We start from the raw sequence: 19,562 nt of genomic DNA, 5'->3' as shown, positions 1-19,562 counted from the left end.
GTTGGAGACTTTTATCTCCCTCACCAACTTCAAACATCTGCTATCTGAGCAGCTAACCGATCGCTGCAGCTGTACATAGTCTATCGGCAAATAGCCCACCCATTTTTACCTACCTCATCCCCATACTGTTTTTATTTATTTACTTTTCTGCTCTTTTGCACACCAATATCTCTACCTGTACATGACCATCTGATCATTTATCACTCCAGTGTTAATCTGCAAAATTGTAATTATTCGCCTACCTCCTCATGCCTTTTGCACACAATGTATATAGACTCCCCTTTTTTTCCCTTCCTTTTGTGTTATTGACTTGTTAATTGTTTACTCCATGTGTAACTCTGTGTTGTCTGCTCACACTGCTATGCTTTATCTTGGCCAGGTCGCAGTTGCAAATGAGAACTTGTTCTCAACTAGCCTACCTGGTTAAATAAAGGTGAAAAAACAAAACAAAAAATCTGCCCAATGACGCGGGAGTGGGAAAAGGTTTCCAATAGTTACAATAGCCACTATTGAAGGAGAAGGTCAGAGGGGCGGGACCTCTGGCTTTCTCATCCTATGGATTTTGAGAAGGAGGAGAGGAGACGGGACGCAAGGAGATTCTCCCAATGAGTCTCTCTCAGGAATCGAATGCAGTACTGCACATGCGCAATGTTGTTTTCCCTACACTTGGTAAGTGGTGCCACATAGCGAACCTTGTGAAGTGTGCCTTTAGTGCACACGTTTAAATGTCATTGTGAACACTAAACAATCAGCAAACTTAGCTATAACTGTAGGGAGATTCGGGACGTTATTTCAAGCAGTTACTCTGACGTTTCCCGTCCTTCGGAGGATGTACACTGAACAGAAGATCATGAAGGTTTTCATAACAAGACGCATCCCACAGGAGGGATTGAAGATTTTGTCACAGGCTGGAGTGTATGTAGCCAGCAGATCCGATTTGCTCGTTTACGGCTGTTTTAGGGTCGGACAGCATTCCGGTGTATATTATGACACTGCAGCGATGGCACAAGATATGACTCGGAAAACAAATCTCAATCCAGGGAGGAGAAATGCGTTGAACTCCAAATTGCCCCATTATCCCAACTATTACACCAAGAAGATTGAATGACTGCACATTTTTGGGAAACAGTCTTTTTCATCCTCATGCTACATAGCAGAAGCCGCAGAAGCCATTTCGGAATGGCAGTGTCAGCCAATCTGCTCATCTGTTGTTCAACGCGACCTGACATTCCATAATGGCTGCTGTTGCAACTGCTAGTTGACAAGAGGATGAACTTTACTTAATTAACGATTCTTGTTGTAACAGTTGGGATAATGGGACAATTCGGGAATGTTGTCCGACCCAAGTGCAGCTGCAAGCAAGCAGGTCAGATCTGCTGGCGAGAATGTGGTAACCTATAGCCAAGTACAACTAATATAGCCAAGTACATCTCAACTCCACGGAGTTGAGATATACTTGGCTAACTAGCCAAACGAGTTTTTCATGCGCTGTCACTTTTCATCTATCGTGCACGCCTGTGACTGTGTGACATCTAAGGATTTGTGTCATAGTAGTGCTACTTAATTCTAGTGCTAGTCTACTTACGGCTGTATAAATGCATTGCACACATTTTCACACACATATGAAGTGAAGGGTAATTGTCACATCATGTGTTCAAAAGACGAACGTTTACTGGAGTTGTTGATGACCTTTATTCCAGGTCACACGTTATAGCGGGTACTCTGAACTTGTAATATGTTTCCTAAGGCGTTATAAACACTTACAAACATCCATGCAACATTTAACAAAAGTAAAGAGGTATAATAAAGATTAAAGCGATGGGTAAGGTTTGTCTGTAAGGGGAAGAGAAAGAGACTGGACACCGTGAAAAAACAGACAGACCATCCAGAATACACAGAGAATATTGTACTATGAAGGAAATGTTCTGAATTGTCTTTGTCTCATCTTAATCTAGTCTCTCCACTTTCACCTCCCCGTCTCCCTCGTTTCCATGGAAACAGATGTAAGGTTTTACTGTGGGACTCGGATGAGCCTGTTTCAAGGGCGGAGCTTCTGAAGGGCGTGGCGGGGGCCCATGGGCTGCTGTGTCTCCTGTCGGACAAGATCGACACTGAAGTTCTGGACGCAGCAGGTACACTGGACATATCCCGGATCAGATGAACTCAAACAGCACCTCTCAGTAGTTTTCAATATATGGAATTCACGAGGCTGCTAGACATGTGTTAAACAGTATATGTGTTGTATGATAGTTTCCACTCTGTCTGTTCCTAACACGTAACCATGGATTTGTGTCCAGGTCCAAACCTGAAGGTGATAAGTACCTTGTCTGTTGGATTTGACCACATGTCCATGGATGAGATCAAGAAACGGTAAGGCCGACTATCAAATGCCTTTCGCCTCACATCGACGTCAGCAACTCTCATTGTGCCGTCCTCTCCGTGTTCTGTGCAGAGGGGTGCGTGTGGGCTATACTCCAGGCGTCTCGACTGATGCCACGGCGGAGCTGACCGTCGCCCTGCTCCTGGCTACAGCTCGGCGGCTACCAGAGGGCATGGTGGAGGTTATAAAGTCAGTACCCAATAAACACGGATACACTTCCCTCAATTAGACTCCAGCTCCAGAGGATCACTCTTGACATGTTGTACAGTGATACTTTATCCATGTGTTGCCTAACCACACTTCTATCTAAAATGAATATGAGTACAACAGATGTGTCCTCAATTCACTTTTTAAAAAATCTCTCTCTCTCTCAGTGGAGGCTGGAGCACCTGGAAACCTCTGTGGTTGTGTGGTTATGGTCTGTCAGGCAGCACTGTTGGGGTTATTGGACTGGGACGCATAGGTAGAGTGACGGTGATTGCTGGATTGACTTACTGGATTCTGTGACTCCTGCCCTTAGTGAGGTCTATACAATCCATATGGTAGCTGAAAGGGCAGGACAAAGGGGCTTATTCATTGATTGATTGATTGTCTGGAGTCAATGCTGTTTTCCCTCAGGTATGGCCATAGCCAGGAGGCTGAAACCGTTTGGAGTGAAGAAGCTCCTGTACTCTGGAAGAACAGACAAATCATATGCTGCTGAAGTGGAAGGAGAATACGGTGAGCAGGGTTGGAAGGGCTTGGGGAAACAGCAAAGTCCGAGAGGGTGAGAATCAGATGAGATGTTTATTTGATTGTTTCTTCCTCTCTCTTCTGCCCTCCTCTCTGTTGCAGTGCCCTTGGACACGCTGGTGTCTGAGAGTGATTTTGTTGTGGTGTCCTGCGCCCTCACACCAGACACCCAGGGGCTGTGTAACAAGGATTTCTTCTGCAAGATGAAGAACACGGCTGTCTTCATCAACACCAGCAGGTACTCCATGGAACACGTAGCACAGTGCCAAACCAACCACACGGACTGGGTTTTGAAATGAACACAGTTCAAAGCTATAAATATAGAGCTAACTTCCGCTGTGTGTGTGATAGGGGTGCAGTAGTGAATCAGGAGGATCTGTATCAGGCTCTGTCCAGTGGTCAGATAGCTTGCGCTGGGCTGGATGTCACAACCCCAGAACCACTCCCCACCGACCACCCCCTCCTCACCCTCAAAAACTGTGGTGAGTTAATAGGATCATGAGAGAAACGGGAGGGAGGAAGGCAGTTTACTGAGGCATCTCTGTGTCGTCTATTGGTTTCTCTCTGATCGCTGTTGTGATGTTTCCAGATGAATCAATCATATTTTTTTTCTTAAATCTTCTCATTAAAATCAACCAGTTATTTTGCGACCAAATCTCTGCAGTGCGATCATGTCCCTGCTAATACATTTCCCCTCCTCTCTCCACCTGCAGTGGTCTTACCCCACATTGGCAGCGCCATCTACTCCACACGTGGCATCATGGCAGAGCTGTCCGCCAACAACCTGCTGGCAGGCCTACAGGGCACAGACATGCCCAGCGAACTCAAATTCTAGTGCTGCTCTACGACTATACAACTCTGCCTCTGTCCCCTCCTTAGAATAATTTTGGTCACCCAATCAGTAGTCATTACCAGGAAGGTTAGAGCCGCCGTAAGTGACCAGGAAATTCATCTGTGATGGAGTATTGCAGTTGTATTAACATGCTCTCCAAACATGAAGGTCAACCTTTGCCTCTCACTCTTAGATCTTACAATGTTTAAAGAAATAACACATTTGTGGTATTTGACTTGAATTTTGAAGGAGGAAGTGTATAGTATTGACGTTTTGAGAACATGCCTTGGCACTCTCTGACAGCACTCCTAAGGGTCAGCCATGGCTTCCTTTGAAAGACGTAGATAAGCACCACAATGAGTGCACACACTACTAATTCATTACAGTGGCCTTCTCGTTCTTATGAAACACTTTAATGTACAAAATACTTTACTACTAATTTACTATTTTAGTTGTGATGGTAATGTTCTGTTGTTCTCATTCCAGTTGAGATGTGTGTTTAACATATTGAGATGGATCTCAGTTGTCTAGTTGTGGATAAGATACAGTGCCTTGCGAAAGTATTCGGCCCCCTTGAACTTTGCGACCTTTTGCCACATTTCAGGCTTCAAACATAAAGATATAAAACTGTATTTTTTGTGAAGAATCAACAACAAGTGGGACACAATCATGAAGTGGAACGACATTTATTGGATATTTCTAACTTTTTTAACAAATCAAAAACTGAAAATTTGGGCGTGCAAAATTATTCAGCCACTTTACTTTCAGTGCAGCAAACTCTCTCCAGAAGTTCAGTGAGGATCTCTGAATGATCCAATGTTGACCTAAATGACTAATGATGATAAATACAATCCACCTGTGTGTAATCAAGTCTCCGTATAAATGCACCTGCACTGTGATAGTCTCAGAGGTCCGTTAAAAGCGCAGAGAGCATCGTGAAGAACAAGGAACACACCAGGCAGGTCCGAGATACTGTTGTGAAGAAGTTTAAAGCCGGATTTGGATACAAAAAGATTTCCCAAGCTTTAAACATCCCAAAGAGCACTGTGCATGCGATAATATTGCAATGGAAGGAGTATTAGACCACTGCAAATCTACCAAGACCTGGCCGTCCCTCTAAACTTTCAGCTCATACAAGGAGAAGACTGATCAGAGATGCAGCCAAGAGGCCCATGATCACTCTGGATGAACTGCAGAGATCTACAGCTGAGGTGGGAAACTCTGTCCATAGGACAACAATCAGTAGTATATTGCACAAATCTGGCCTTTATGGAAGAGTGGCAAGAAGAAAGCAATTTCTTAAAGATATCCATAAAAAGTGTCGTTTAAAGTTTGCCACAAGCCACCTGGGAGACACACCAAACATGTGGAAGAAGGTGCTCTGGTCAGATGAAACCAAAATTGAACTTTTTGGCAACAATGCAAAACGTTATGTTTGGCGTAAAAGCAACACAGCACATCACCCTGAACACACCATCCCCACTGTCAAACATGGTGGTGGCAGCATCATGGTTTGGGCCTGCTTTTCTTCAGCAGGGACAGGGAAGATGGTTAAAATTGATGGGAAGATGGATGGAGCCAAATACAAGACCATTCTGGAAGAATACCTGATGGAGTCTGCAAAAGACCTGAGACTGGGACGGAGATTTGTCTTCCAACAAGACAATGATCCAAAACATAAAGCAAAATCTACAATGGAATGGTTCAAAAATAAACATATCCAAGTGTTAGAATGGCCAAGTCAAAGTCCAGACCTAAATCCAATCGAGAATCTGTGGAAAGAACTGAAAACTGCTGTTCACAAATGCTCTCCATCCAACCTCACTGAGCTCGAGCTGTTTTGCAAGGAGGAACGGGAAAAAAATACCAGCAAAAGTGTGTGAAAACCTTGTGAAGACTTACAGAAAACGTTTGACCTTTGTCATTGCCAACAAAGGGTATATAACAAAGTATTGAGATAAACTTTTGTTATTGACCAAATACTTATTTTCCACCATAATCTGCAAATAAATTCATTAAAAATCCTACAATGTGGTTTTCTGGATTTTCTTTCTAATTTTGTCTGTCATAGTTGAAGTGTACCTATGATAAATTACAGGCCTCTCTCATTTTTTAAGTGGGAGAACTTGCACAATTGGTGGATGACTAAATACTTTTTTGCCCCACTGTATGTGCATTCCAAAATCATCAATTGTGTATGGGAACCTGTTAGGGTCAACATTACTATTATTTTTTCATCAATGTAAAACAGTGCAATAGTCAAATCAAACATGTGCCGAATACAACAGCTTACAGTGAAATGCTTACTGACAAGCCCAAAACCAACAATGCAGTTTAAAAATATGAATAAGAAATAAAAGTAACAAGTATTTAAAGAGCAGAGTAAAATAACAATAGCGAGACTACAGTTAAAGTCGGAAGTTTACATACACTTATATAGTGTAAAAAAACTCGTTTTACAACCACTCCACACATTTCTTGTTAACAAACTATAGTTTTGGCAAGTCGGTTAGGACATCTGCTTTGTGCATGACACAAGTAATTTTTCCAAAAATTGTTTACAGACAGATTATTTCACTTATAATTCACTGTATCTCAATTCTAGTGGGTCAGAGGTTTACATAGACTAAGTTGTGCCTTTAAACAGCTTGGAAAATTCCAGAAAATAATGTCATGGCTTAAGAAGCTTCTGATAGGCTAATTGACATAATTTGAGTCAATTGGAGGTGTACCTGTGGATGTATTTCAAGGCCAACCTTCAAACTCAGTGCCTCTTTGCTTAACATCATGGGAAAAATCAGACCTAAGAAAATAAATTGTAGACCTTCACAAGTCTGGTTCATCCTTGGGAGCAATTTCCAAATGCCTGAAGGTACCACATTCATCTGTACAAACAATAGTACACAAGTATAAACACCATGGTACCACACAGCCGTCATACCGCTCAGGAACGTTCTGACTCCTAGAGATGAACGTAGTTCGGTGCGAAAAGTGCAAATCAATCCCAGAACAACAGCAAAGGACCTTGTGAAGATGCTGGAGGAATCAGGTACAAAAGTATCTATATCCACAGTAAAATTAGTCCTATATCGACGAAACCTGAAAGGCCGCTCAGCAAGGAAGAAGCCACTGCTCCAAAACCGCCATAAAAAGCCAGACTACGGTTTGCAACTACATATGGGGACATGGGGATGAAGCTGTTGCTGAAACTTTTGCCCTGCTGGAAGGGGACAGAGGTTACTGGGAACATAAGGGAGGAAGAGGACGCAGAGCAGAAAGAGGAGGCATTTGTTGCCTCTAAGCTTTGAAGTGACCTAACAGCCTCATTGCCTTCTGTCTGAGCCTCACTGATGGTGGTGTTTAGGAGGCTGTCTTCTCCTAATGGCCCACTGCCAAGCTGACTTATGGGGTTGAGAATGCAGGAAAGGCCCAGGTCTTGGTTTGCTATCTAGGCCCTCGTTATCAGACAACCCATCTCCTCCATCAATGTTGTCTTGGAGTCTCTGTCTGAGGATCAGAGCTAGATTGGTGGTTGGATGAGCTTGCATTATCTCCCTTCGGGCTGAGTATGTCTTTCTATTCATTTTCTGGCTCATCCTTTGTCCTCAGATGGGAATGGAGGATCATTGAACACACCTGCTGTGTCTGGATAGGAGGAGTTCACCTGCACACATTTCACCACTACATCCATCTTCTGATCCTTATCCCTCCTCTCTGACTTTCACTTTAAACCTCTCTCATCCATTCACCAGAAAACCCTCTATGTGATCCTCTCCCCCATCCTCCCGCGTCCCTCCCACACTACTATCTGATTGGCTAGGCAGCTGTATCTCTTGTTGTATTACTACTCCCAGTCTCATACTTTATTATTCCTTGTCACCCTTGGCGAGCCCTCCTCGTAATTCTCCTCAGAGAGCCTGCCCCTGTTCTGCTTGATGTCCAGCCTCTCCTCCTGAAACACTTGGGGAGAAGAGTTATTGCGTTTGTGAAGAAATGCGTCTGGGGAAAGCAGCTTGTTGCTCAATGCCTCCACCTGCTCCAACCCCTCCATCCCTGCCTCCAGTCGGGCTAGCCTCTTCCCCGGTTTCCCTGTTGTCGAGGCTCCCTTCCAGAGCTGATGTGACTAGTCTGAGTCCCAGCTGCTGGAGCAGGACAAATCTTTGCTGCCTGGAATTGACCCCAGCCATGGCTGCTGCCTGGGATGGAGACTGCCTCAGGTGCTGCTGGTTCACTGCATGGCTGAACTGCTGCTGCTGCTGCTGCACTTGTAACCTCCAACCACACGGAGGTGATGTGAGGAAATTGTGTGAGGTGGAGGTGAGATGGCGATTGTAGGCCTTGACCACAGTGTTGAGGTGCAGGTGGGAGGCAGCCAGGAGCACGTCCGCTATATTAGATGCCCCCAGAGTGAGAGCGGAGGTGTAGATCATGTCCAGCAGGACAGAGAAAGCCTCAGGAGTCACCACCTCTGGGTCCAGCTCCATCACATGGGCTCCTTCAGCGCCGCCTCCTTCATCCCCCTCCACTGCATTAAGAAGGGCCCTGAAGCGTGTACTGCAGGCTGCCAGGAAAGAGTGGTGGGACCTGAAGTGTTGGCCCCCCACACACACTGACACACTGGTGTTTTTACCTGCTGTAAGATGTGCTCGAAGTGACCAGGGAAGTCCATCTCAGCCTGAGGATGAACATGAGGAATGGTCCAACTGAATGGTCAGGCAGAGACAAGACTCAGTGTCAGTGACCTGATGTAACTCCAGATAGATCTCATAAACACTAAATCCAGACAAGTTTGGGTTACGGGTAACGAGCAATGGGCAGCTCTGTCACAATAGATGCAATGCTAGTAATAACAAAAACTATGATGCAAATGTCTATGGACTCATTTGATTGGTCTAAAGGTCTGACACTGTAGACCACTTCTGTCCTTACAAATATCAGTTCCAAATTATATGAAAAACAGAACAATACAACAACTAATTTATTGTGTAATGTCCCTATGCTCATGACTGGAATAACCTATGAAAGTACCACCTACTCTCTGGTGCCAGTCCCATACTGTTTTTGAATAGGCTTCTAGGTTAAATCATCAAATTCATGAAGAAGTGGTCATTTAAGATTTATGTAAAATTATAGTATTTCATGGATTAATTTTACATGATGCCTTTCATGAAGGTTTTCAACTGCGTTTTGTTTTGAAAACCTTCATAAAAGGCATTGGATCCACAAAAACAAATATAATTTTACATATATCTTAAATAACCCCATTTTCATTAATTTGATGACATGAGCTTGACATACATTCAAAATCAGTACTAGACTTGCACCAGGAAGTGGGCGGGACATTCATAGTGTATACAAGGGCTGTTCAACTACTGTATATTCGAGGGGGAAGGGGGGGGGGGGCAGATTTCAAAAAGGTATTAACAGGGAGGCCAGACATTTTCTACATGGGATTACTCTTCCTAAAACCAGTATAAAAACCAATGCACAAAGGCAATTATAATCTTATAAAGCATGTGTATTCAATTAAATGCTGCTAAATTCAAATAGTTGAAATAATGGAACACATTTGTATTTATAACGCAGTTGACCTGCATTACATTAATGAATTTCTACTTTCCTGTCCGTTTTACATACGTAGCGTGAACTTTTGTTTTTATTTACACATTGGAAACCTTTTATGCATGGCTTATCTCAGTTGACTAGCTTTTTCTGAGAAGTCTCTCCCCCCTCACCAGCAAAGAACGGGCCCCTAAAACAAACTGCACCACCTATGTGAGGAAATTAAACTCCTCAAATCTCGTTGCAAAGCTTTCAGTTCATCTAAAAACTCCTACATCAAGGGAGTGATCTGTACTGATGACTTAATAGAGTTGAGCAGTGTAGAGAAATGGAGCGTTTTGATTGGGCTCAAATCAGAGGTGAAAAGAACAGATTTATTTTAAGAATATGTTTCTCAATCATGTCAATAACTGTTTTATCCCTCCCATGTAGTTGCAAATTAAGTCCATTCAACTGATTGAAGATGTCACACCCTAAACTCACATAGCGACCCTCATCTGGTTTGAGCACCACATTTTTTGCTAAAAAGAAAATGTATATTTTTGTTTTTGGGGGTCTTTCCTGTTTTGCATGTTATTTTGGCATTAATACGTGTCACATAGCAGTTTGCAAACAATGTTAAAAAAAGATATATCATTCAGTCAATAAAGCAGCATACAAACATGGTCTCTTTTTTGTTTTCTTGAGTAAGGCAGCTCCAAAATGCAGGTGATTCAGCCTAGCTCAGTGCTTTCTGTGGTGGTAGGACATGCCAGCAGAAAATACGGACCATTGTGCGATGATTGGCTCAGTGATCTGTCACTCATGGGGACACTACGTCACCGCCAAGTCTAAGGGTAGAGCTAGAAAATTCTAGCCCCCTGGGTACTGCCATAGTTACATTAGAAGTGCCCCTCCAAGAAGGCTCAAGGTCATTGGCCACAGATAAAATGACATCAGAACACATTATATGTATAGTAGATTTGATTGGACTTTCAAAATCTTAGCTAGCAGTCATCATCATGAATCAAGTCGACAATCTACTGGCAAATCATTTTTAATCCTTGTCACATGAAGAGAACAATGAAGAGAAATTATAGATAAAACGTATCGGCGCTCATCGGCCATTGGACATAAACATTACACAACAAGTTGGAAATCGAAAATTCAACAATGAGTGGTTTGGAAGGAATCAGTGACAGTGGCTAACTGCAAGCATGACAAAGAAATCACTAGCCTGCTATTCAGTGGAGTGGCTATGTGATCCCAAATCTGGGATAAAGGGGTTCTTTTTCATGTTTAAAATGATAAACATTCAACATTGGCTATGTTGACAATGAAGCATTATTTGTGCCGCGCTGATAAATCAGAACTGTGAAAACTTGACTTAAGACAACTGGGAAGTCGGGTATAAACGAGCTCCGACTGGGAAAGTACGTCCTGAACGGTCATCCAACTCGGAATTGTAAATCCAGCCTCTTTCTAGAGCTACGACCTAAAGATCAATGACATCATCATGATTCGACCTTGTTTTTTTGCAAGTTCCCAGTTGTTTTGAATGCACCATAAATCCAGAGAATGCCAGACTTTGATGACAAAATTTGCCCACGAAGGACCTCCGAGCCACCTTCCTGATCAAGTGGGCAAAGCACAACAAGGTGAGTCGAAAGAAAATGTATTGTATGATACTGCAGAAATTATGTAATATGCCATGGAGATATGTATACAGTAGCTAAGAAAGTAATACAATGTGTATGTCGTGTAGTAATACGTTAGTAGCCCATATACCTCAGCCTAATAATTTGGTCTATTTACCCCTCTTAATTTCACCTATGGTTTTGACTTGGTGGTGCAAATGTAGCCAATAACCTGTTTTAGAGAAATGTAATCATTGAATATTGTAAAAGCTTTCATTGTCTGTTTATATGCCCCCTTTATTTATCCTATGGTTCTGACTTGGTGTACAGGGAGAACACTGTAAGAACAGCCCATGTTCTGAATTCTGTCGCTGTACATTTCAAAAGTGCTAAACAAATAGTTGTAGGTAAATGGAGTGTTTTGTTTGGGCTCAAATCAGAGGAGAAAAGAACACATTTAATCAGAAAATATGTATGTTTCTCAATCATGTCAATAACTGTTTTATCCCTCGCATGTAGTCGCAAATTAAGATGTCACTCCCTAAACTCACATAGGCTGCTCTCTTGAGAGCAGTGTCGACCAGTCGCTGTACATTTCAAACGTGCTAAACAAATAGTTATATTGACTACATCCAAGCTAGCTCGCTCAAATGTCTTAATCAAAATTACTGATTGCCTCGTCCTATTGCTGTCCCCTTATGCCATAGTTTGTACATCTCAATTTTCATTAGAAACCACATTTGTTTAAGCAAGTCAGCCATATCAGCTATGTTTTTTCAAAGGCAGTAAATTAGCTGAATGAACTGTTTCGCTGCCAGACTAGGCTCCGCTGATAGCCAGGTGTAGCAGTGGTAAGATGTTTTCTGGCATGCATCCCACTTTTCTTTTTTGCCCCACCAATATTTACATGCTAAAATCGCCACTGCTTGAGAGCATTACCCTTGCTTAGCCACTGAAAGTCATGATGTAATAGAAGATCATGGAGCTCAGCTAACTGTTTTTTACTCATCGCTGAGTTAAAGGTAAAGCACACGGTTGTATCAGGCAGTGTAGTGATCTCATCTGCGGTGAAAGAGACAGTAAGCAGCTGATTGGCTGTAACTGGTATGTTGGGTGATATTGATCGACAGAATTTAAAGGGAGGGATTTTATGGATATTTATGAGTCTATCTACATAGATCCCGTCGGGTGATTGGTTGAGTCTTCTTGAGTGCGTGACTGAGCCTTACCGAAACGAGGTGTATAATTTCTATCGTCTCATATCTGAAACCACTTCACTTAATTTACAAGTACAGCTACTGACTAAAATGTAGCTAGCAAGCTGGCTCACACTGGCCATTCACTAGCCAACTAGCTAGCTAATCGAATACACAAAATAAACATCTATCTCGACTAGATTTGGGAGCTCATGGGCACACAGGCTACCTTAGCCAACTGGTTAGAGGTGATTACAACACGGGCAACAATAAATGGCTATAAGTTCGTTTTCAGAGAAATATTTTAAACTCTTCAATTTATCCACTGTCCACCACATGTAGGATTGCTAATTACTTAAATGTATACTGAACAAAAAATATAAACGCAACATATAAGGTGTTGGTTCCATTTTTCATGAGCTGAAATAAAATATTTTTTTTAAATGCCAGTTTATTTCTCTCGAATTTTATGCACATTTGTTTACGTCCCTCTTAGTGAGCATTTATCATTTGCCAAGATAATCCATCCGCCAGACAGGTGTGGCATATCACAAAGCTGATTAAACAGCTTTGTGCTGAAGGCAATGAAAAGCCACTCTAAAATGTGCAGTTTTGTCACACAACACAATGTCACAGATATCTCAATTCTTGAGGGAGCATGCAATTGGCATGCTGACTGCAGGAATGTCCACCAGAGCTGTTGCCAGATAATTTAATGTTAATTTCTCTATCATAAACCGCCTCCAATGTCATTTTAGAGAATTTGGCAGTACATCCAACCAGCTTGACAACCGCATACCATGTTTAACCACACCAGCCCAGGACCTTCACATCCAGCTTTTTCACATGTGGGATCGTCTGAGACTCAGGAGTATTTATGTCTGTAATAACTTTTGTGGGGAAAAACTCATTCTGATTGGCTGGGTCTGGCTCCCAAGTGGGTGAACCTATGACCTCCCAGGCCCACCCATGGCTGAGTCTTCTTGCTTGCCTTCTGGCTTGCACTTCATTCGTGCATGCATCCCATCCCTTCTTAAGTAATAATATATGAGAATATTTTGCAATCTTATCTGAAGAAAAACCCTGCATTTGAAATAATTGCATTGTCTAATGTTTACACTGATTCAGTTATGAAATCGCCAGCTTCATGGTCAGAATTCTGATGTCCTCAAAAATAAGACAAGAGCGCCCCCCATTTGGCATATTCAGGTAATGGTTGCTGTACTGCACTGCTTGAGAGTTCTTCTCCCTTGCCTTCATGATGCTGTGGAGTCCAAGGGGCAAGCAGTTATCTATGAGGGAAGCAAATTTGGTATAATACCCTCTACCACCCTATTTGTTGTATACCTGAGAATCTACAGAATATCTTCAAATGAACATTTCAAGGGGTCTTGCTTTTGGGCATTGCTTTTTCAAGAAATTTATACCTGATGATAATTAACAAAAACCATGCAATCAATATTTAAACATGTCTTCTCTTTATTGCATGTGATGACCAACAAAATTCACATGTCCAATTACACAACACTCATTGAGGGACCATGGAAAATATTGCCAAAACACTCAAAACAAAATCAGATGTTCTCTTATTGAGCACTAACATAAAAGGTAACCATGAAAAATAACAGATGACACATCGATGACTACGAATTACATCTTAATGTTCAAGGACAATGGGGGGACACAACGTAATGTCTCGTAGCCTATAAAGAAGTCTTCCATATAGGATCCGTATGATGGTGTTTAACTCGCCGCTTTGTTAATTGTTCCCCTGTTATGGTGATGTCCATCGACCTTGTTGCATTAAACTGCCCGAGTGGGAATACTGGAGGCAGATGGTCTCAAATGCTGTCCAACTTCTTCAAGATATACGGAGCTGTGTGGGGGCAAAGGAAAGAAATAGTCAAACCAAACTTAACTTAGTAAATTCTCCATAAACTGTTCCTTTTTGATTGAGGTGCTGTTTATGGTCAAAAGATCTACCAAAACCCTTGGGGATATTATCTAGATTAATGACCATTCATTCTCATGCAAAGACCAGAAATCTGGCTCCCAGGTCAAAAGAGGGGAACCATGTTTAGGGGTCACAACCTGATGGATGATTTGTAAATGATCACGTCTAGTTATGTCATTGATTCACTGTACATTCTCCTGTCTGAACACTGAGCAGGTGAGTGCGACATACATTACAGTCTGTGCTATCTTGGATCCTTGGGACCTCCCTACTCCATTGAAGTTGGGTTTAGGGATAGCACTGACCCATATTACACAATATATTGTGAGATAATGGCAGTGTTCGAGAGCTTAATAACCGTAATGTATCATGTGTAAATTGAGACTGACTGATCTATAAATAACAATTAGTAGTTATTTTTGATGCAAGGTTCTTTGTAAGTCGGCAGTCGCTGACACGGTCGGCTGCAATGCAGAACAAGCAGAACGTGTGCAACCCGAGAGCAATGTGAAAACCAATACTTACTGGCTCTGAGAAGGGCAATATAGATTAGAAAATTGCGCACGGACGAGATTACATCCTGTCGCATCTTTTTCTTCATCTCCTCTGGGTCCATTTTCGGCTCTAACCCCTCGAGTTTAAACATCTCGGCGTGGTCTGTAAAGGTTTTATACTCTATCCTCACCTGATTGTGATTTTATGGCTGAGGTTTCCTTAGTATTATGCTGGCCCTTTGCCTTGATTCTCGGAGCCCTACTCGTGCTTGTTGACGGACGCGTGACTGTTTAAACCGGAAATTGCGTTTAAGGATTACTTTAAGTACAATGTCCGTAGAGGTACAAACTCTACAATGGGGGGGAAGGCAAAGCAATAAATATGTATTTATGATGAATTTCTACTAACCCAAGTCTTGCCTATTTATCAATTTAAACGTTTGTCTAAAATATATATTTTTTAGAGGTGACTAAATGAAAAACATATTTTGTGATTGCATTTTATTATTGTTTATTACAATATACTGTCATTCTTACTTGTTTGCGGACACATTTTTTTCTCATACTATTATCATCTTTATTGAATATGTTACTGTCAAGCATGATCTTTCTTGCCTTCAATCAAACTGACCTTGTGAGGGAGGTCCTCAAGGCCGACGGGGAGGGAGCGAACAATAATGAGTGTGGAGGAGAGGGATGAAAAAATTGATAGAGCGAGAGAGAGCAAGAGAAAACGAAGGGAGGGAGGGAGTGGGATATTTCTGAGCTCAGGGCCGGGGATTAAACGGTCGAGAACAGTCCCAATACGATGACAGTACGCACCACACCGTCCGGGACACGTATTCTACCGATTCCGACAAGCTATTCTGTCTGCTCTCTCTCTTTAGTCACTTCATTGGGCCCTCCCGGTTCACAACCCTGGTCTGTCTCTTTCTGTAGAACACGAGGTGAGTTCGTTTTTTCGTAATTTTATTATCATCTTTATTGTCAAACTGACTGTGGACGAATGGTGAAGAAACCCGGGTGTATGCTTCTGCGTGCACCTTGCATTGATTGGAAGAATCTCTTGCGATATTTTTCACATAGAAAAAATACATCAAATCCTATCTGAATTATTTGGATTTCGTGCTGGTCCCGGATTCGAGTGCCCCTGTTTCTAAAAACAGAAATAGAGAGATCTAAATCGGATTAAGAATATTTTAGGAAACAATTAAAATTTGACTTTTTTTTTCTCTTTGTTTCCGGGCTAATCTGGCATGACTGCTGTCACCGATTATATCTCGGGTCAGTTTGGTCCTTGCGGGTGAACAATACGAACACAACATAATACACGTTTATATCTGTGTAATAAAACCTTTCAATATTTGATTTCGACCTATTCAAAATGTCTAATGAATTGGGGGTGAAACTATTGTGCGGTGGACTATTGATATTATATTCTATTTTGTTTTATTATTGCATGCTGAGCAGCGCACTCCCATGCATTTCGTATTGACGTGGTTATTTTGTCGTTGATTCATAACCATCCTCCTCTTATCCATCCAGGATACTCACACATGCATTCTGCATGGCCAATACGCAACCAGTGGAATTCTGTGCAGCATGAAATTGGTGTCACTTAATGCAAATGGTCAGAGAGTACAAATGGAATCAGAGTAGATCCAGAGATGGTGACCGGCGTCTCTGGTGGTGTAGTAAAACGCCTTTATATTAAATGGCCAATATGTCTTGTTATCAATGGGCATCGGGCCGTTGGCGAGGTGTGGAGAGAGACATAATTAGCCTTTTTTCCTCATGCGCGTATCCATAGGTTTTTGAATATGCGACGTTCATTCAGTGCACGTTTCCATTCCATGCGAAGCAAGAAGAGCGCAACACAACTAGACCGGAACAATGCGTTTGCCGTTCTGTGTCCTTTATTTAATGCATGACATGATTTAATATGACCACTGATTCTGATTATATATAGGCCAGACATGTGCTCTACTGTACACAAAATGTACATGGGGCCCAGGACATGATGTATTTAATGTCACAGAATATTAGCCTATCACTGACTAGTTAATGTTCATATATGTACCGACATTCCTACACACTCACACATGCTGACACACATAGCCTGCATCATCTCACACATGGGTGGTTGTTGTCCTGGTCTTGTGCTGCCCTATGGGCGTGACTGCTCAGTGAGGGTGTTTGAGTGTGTGTCTGTGATTGTGAGTGTGTGAACATGTGCAAGTGTGTGTGTGTGTTTCCAGTGCTGCTATGCCAGTGCTGCAGGCGTTGTGCATGATGACTCAGGGATAATAATAATAATAATATATGCCATTTAGCAGACACTTTTATCCAAAGCGACTTACAGTCATGTGTGCATACATTCTACGTATGGGTGGTCCCGGGGATCGAACCCACTACCCTGGCATTACAAACGCCATGCTCTGACCAACTGGGATGCATGATGACTCAGGGACATGAAGACTCAGGGATGCATGATGACTCAGGGATGATGACTCAGGGATGCATGCTGACTCCGGGATGCATGATGACTCAGGGATGCATGCTGACTCCGGGATGCATGATGACTCAGGGATGCATGATGACTCAGGGATGCATGATGACTCAGGGATGCATGCTGGGATGCATGATGACTCAGGGATGCATGATGACTCAGGGATGCATGCTGACTCCGGGATGCATGATGACTCAGGGATGCATGATGACTCAGGGATGCATGATGACTCAGGGATGCATGATGACTCAGGGATGCATGATGACTCAGGGATGCATGATGACTCAGGGATGCATGATGACTCAGGGATGCATGATGACTCAGGGATGCATGATGACTCCGGGATGCATGATGACTCAGGGATGCATGATGACTCAGGGATGCATGTTATAACATGTGATGGAACTGTTGCTCTGAGGTCACTCAGCCAGTGGAGAAATGCGAATGGGATGACACTCAGGGATGCATCAGGAAAGGGATGCATGATGACTCCGGGATGCATGGGGATGCTGATGACTCAGGGATGCATGATGACTCATGATGACTCAGGGATGCATGATGACTGCATGATGACTGTCTGTCTGCCTGTCTACCTGGACTGGCTGATGACTCAGGGATGCATGATGACTCTGATGACTCAGGGACTGCCTATCTGCCTCTCTCCCTGTATGTCTGCCTGTCTGTCTGCTTGTCTGTCTACCTAACTGTCTGCCTGCCTGTGCTGGGATCTACCCCACTGAGTGCTCTTCTGCCCTACTTACGGCTGGCTCCCTCTTACCCTGGAGCCTCCACATCTCAAATGGCAGCCTATTCCCTACATAGTGCACTACTTTTGACTCAAGCCCCAGTGGCGTCATTTAATATTTAGCCCTTCTTGTCTCTAGGGCAGTTTGAGTTGTGTGCTGGTGTCTGTTCCTACTGATCAGTCAGCCAATCGATCACCAGACCAACTAATAATGGCGGTCATTAAAGTAATTCGATGCATGTTATTGCCCCAGACACATTTTGGCAGCCAGAGACTGTCGGGTTGTCAATCATTTTTTTATCTGAACACAAATCCATTTAATGGTTGGGCTGTCTTTCTGTTTGTCTTCTCAAAGTGTTATAATGGGTTGGATTGGCCAATGGACCAGCACTGAGACATACTGTGCACCATAAATCCACTGTATACTCTAGGGTCCCTTCCAGACATAACAGCGCCATGATCTATGAACATGTAAAAAGGTTTGGCCTAGACATAAGAGAAGCAGAGGTCACTCATCCCAGACTTATGTCCAATCCCAAATCATCCCCAAGCTCCTTTTACATGATTGGATAGTTTAAGATTAAGATTACTATATTCGTCAATTGTACACAAGGTTCAACCAAATTTTGACTTCCACTTTATTCCAACCCCTCCTAAACATATATACAGGTTGAGCAGGGAGCTTCTACGCTGGAGCAGTTGTTGTGGGGGGGTAATTACCTTGCTCAGTGGCACAACGGCAGGCAATCACATGAAGAATTTCCGGCGCTGACAGAGATGGCCGCCTCGCTTCGCGTTCCTAGGAAAATATGCAGTTCTTAGTTTTTTTACGGGTTATTTCTTACATTGGTACTCTAGGTAATCTTAGGTTTCATTACATACAGTCGGGAAGAACTACTGAATATAAGAGCAACGTCAACTTACCATCAGTACGACCAGGAATATGACTTTCCCGAAGCGGATCCTGTGTCCTGCCTTCCACCCAGGACAACGGAATGGATCCCAGCCTGTGACCCAAAACAAAGACATCGTAAAAGAGGGAAACGTAGCGGTCTTCTGGTCAGGCTCCGGAGACGGGCACATCACACACCACTCCCTAGCATACTACTCGCCAATGTCCAGTCTCTTGACAACAAGGTTGATGAAATCTAAGCAAGGGTAGCATTCCAGAGGGACATCAGAGACTGTAACGTTATTTGCTTCACGGAAACATGGCTCACTTGAGAGACTCTAACGGAATCCGTGCAGCCAGCTGGTTTCTTCACGCATCGCGCCGACAGAAACAAACATCTTTCTGGTAAGAACAGGGGCGGGGACGTATGCCTTAAGATTAACGAGACGTGGTGTGACCACAACAACATACGGGAACTCAAGTCCTTCTATTCACCTGACTTAGAATTCCTCACAATCAAATGTCGTCCGCATTATCTACCAAGGGAATTCTCTACGATTATAATCACAGCCGTATATATTTCCCCCCAAGCAGTCACATAGATGGCCCTGAACAAACTTTATTTGACTCTTTGCAAACTGGAAACCACA

The 19,562-nt window shown here is 42.9% G+C and overlaps 3 protein-coding genes across 3 annotated transcripts in view; 2 read left to right on the top strand and 1 right to left on the bottom strand.

The window, feature by feature from the left end:
• The first annotated feature begins 664 nt into the window (after positions 1-664).
• LOC123994055 (glyoxylate reductase/hydroxypyruvate reductase-like) lies at positions 665-4,608 on the top strand. Its single transcript, XM_046296542.1, has 9 exons — positions 665-915; positions 2,002-2,132; positions 2,298-2,370; positions 2,453-2,569; positions 2,755-2,843; positions 2,999-3,100; positions 3,215-3,350; positions 3,464-3,594; positions 3,826-4,608. Exons 1-9 carry the CDS (start codon positions 830-832, stop codon positions 3,945-3,947), a joined length of 987 nt encoding a protein of 328 aa, XP_046152498.1. The 5' UTR covers positions 665-829; the 3' UTR covers positions 3,948-4,608.
• A 9,165-nt stretch (positions 4,609-13,773) lies between these two features.
• Positions 13,774-15,066, bottom strand: LOC123994054 (mitochondrial import receptor subunit TOM5 homolog). Its single transcript, XM_046296541.1, has 2 exons — positions 14,798-15,066; positions 13,774-14,194 (listed from the first exon to the last, which is right to left on the bottom strand). Exons 1-2 carry the CDS (start codon positions 14,916-14,918, stop codon positions 14,160-14,162), a joined length of 156 nt encoding a protein of 51 aa, XP_046152497.1. The 5' UTR covers positions 14,919-15,066; the 3' UTR covers positions 13,774-14,159.
• A 478-nt stretch (positions 15,067-15,544) lies between these two features.
• Positions 15,545-19,562, top strand: part of LOC123993312 — a 41,043-nt gene continuing 37,025 nt past the window's right edge. Inside the window, 1 exon segment of the mRNA XM_046295323.1 lies at positions 15,545-15,713. The gene's annotated coding sequence lies outside the window, so the exon portion shown is untranslated.

This window comes from Oncorhynchus gorbuscha, linkage group LG13, assembly GCF_021184085.1.
Source record: "Oncorhynchus gorbuscha isolate QuinsamMale2020 ecotype Even-year linkage group LG13, OgorEven_v1.0, whole genome shotgun sequence".
Lineage (NCBI taxonomy): Eukaryota > Metazoa > Chordata > Actinopteri > Salmoniformes > Salmonidae > Oncorhynchus > Oncorhynchus gorbuscha.
This window is presented reverse-complemented; position numbering and strand designations above follow the sequence as displayed.

What these genes read in the sequence shown, in the direction of transcription:
- LOC123994055 (XM_046296542.1), top strand. Translation starts at nt 830, where the DNA reads ATGTACACTGAACAGAAGATCATGAAGGTTTTCATAACAAGACGCATC. An exon ending in ATGGATGAGATCAAGAAACG is followed by an intron (nt 2,371 to 2,452) that starts GTAAGGCCGACT and finishes TGTTCTGTGCAG; the next exon opens with AGGGGTGCGTGTGGGCTATA. An exon ending in CCTCACCCTCAAAAACTGTG is followed by an intron (nt 3,595 to 3,825) that starts GTGAGTTAATAG and finishes CTCCACCTGCAG; the next exon opens with TGGTCTTACCCCACATTGGC.
- LOC123994054 (XM_046296541.1), bottom strand. Translation starts at nt 14,918, where the DNA reads ATGTTTAAACTCGAGGGGTTAGAGCCGAAAATGGACCCAGAGGAGATG. An exon ending in TATTGCCCTTCTCAGAGCCA is followed by an intron (nt 14,195 to 14,797) that starts GTAAGTATTGGT and finishes GCCCCCACACAG; the next exon opens with CTCCGTATATCTTGAAGAAG.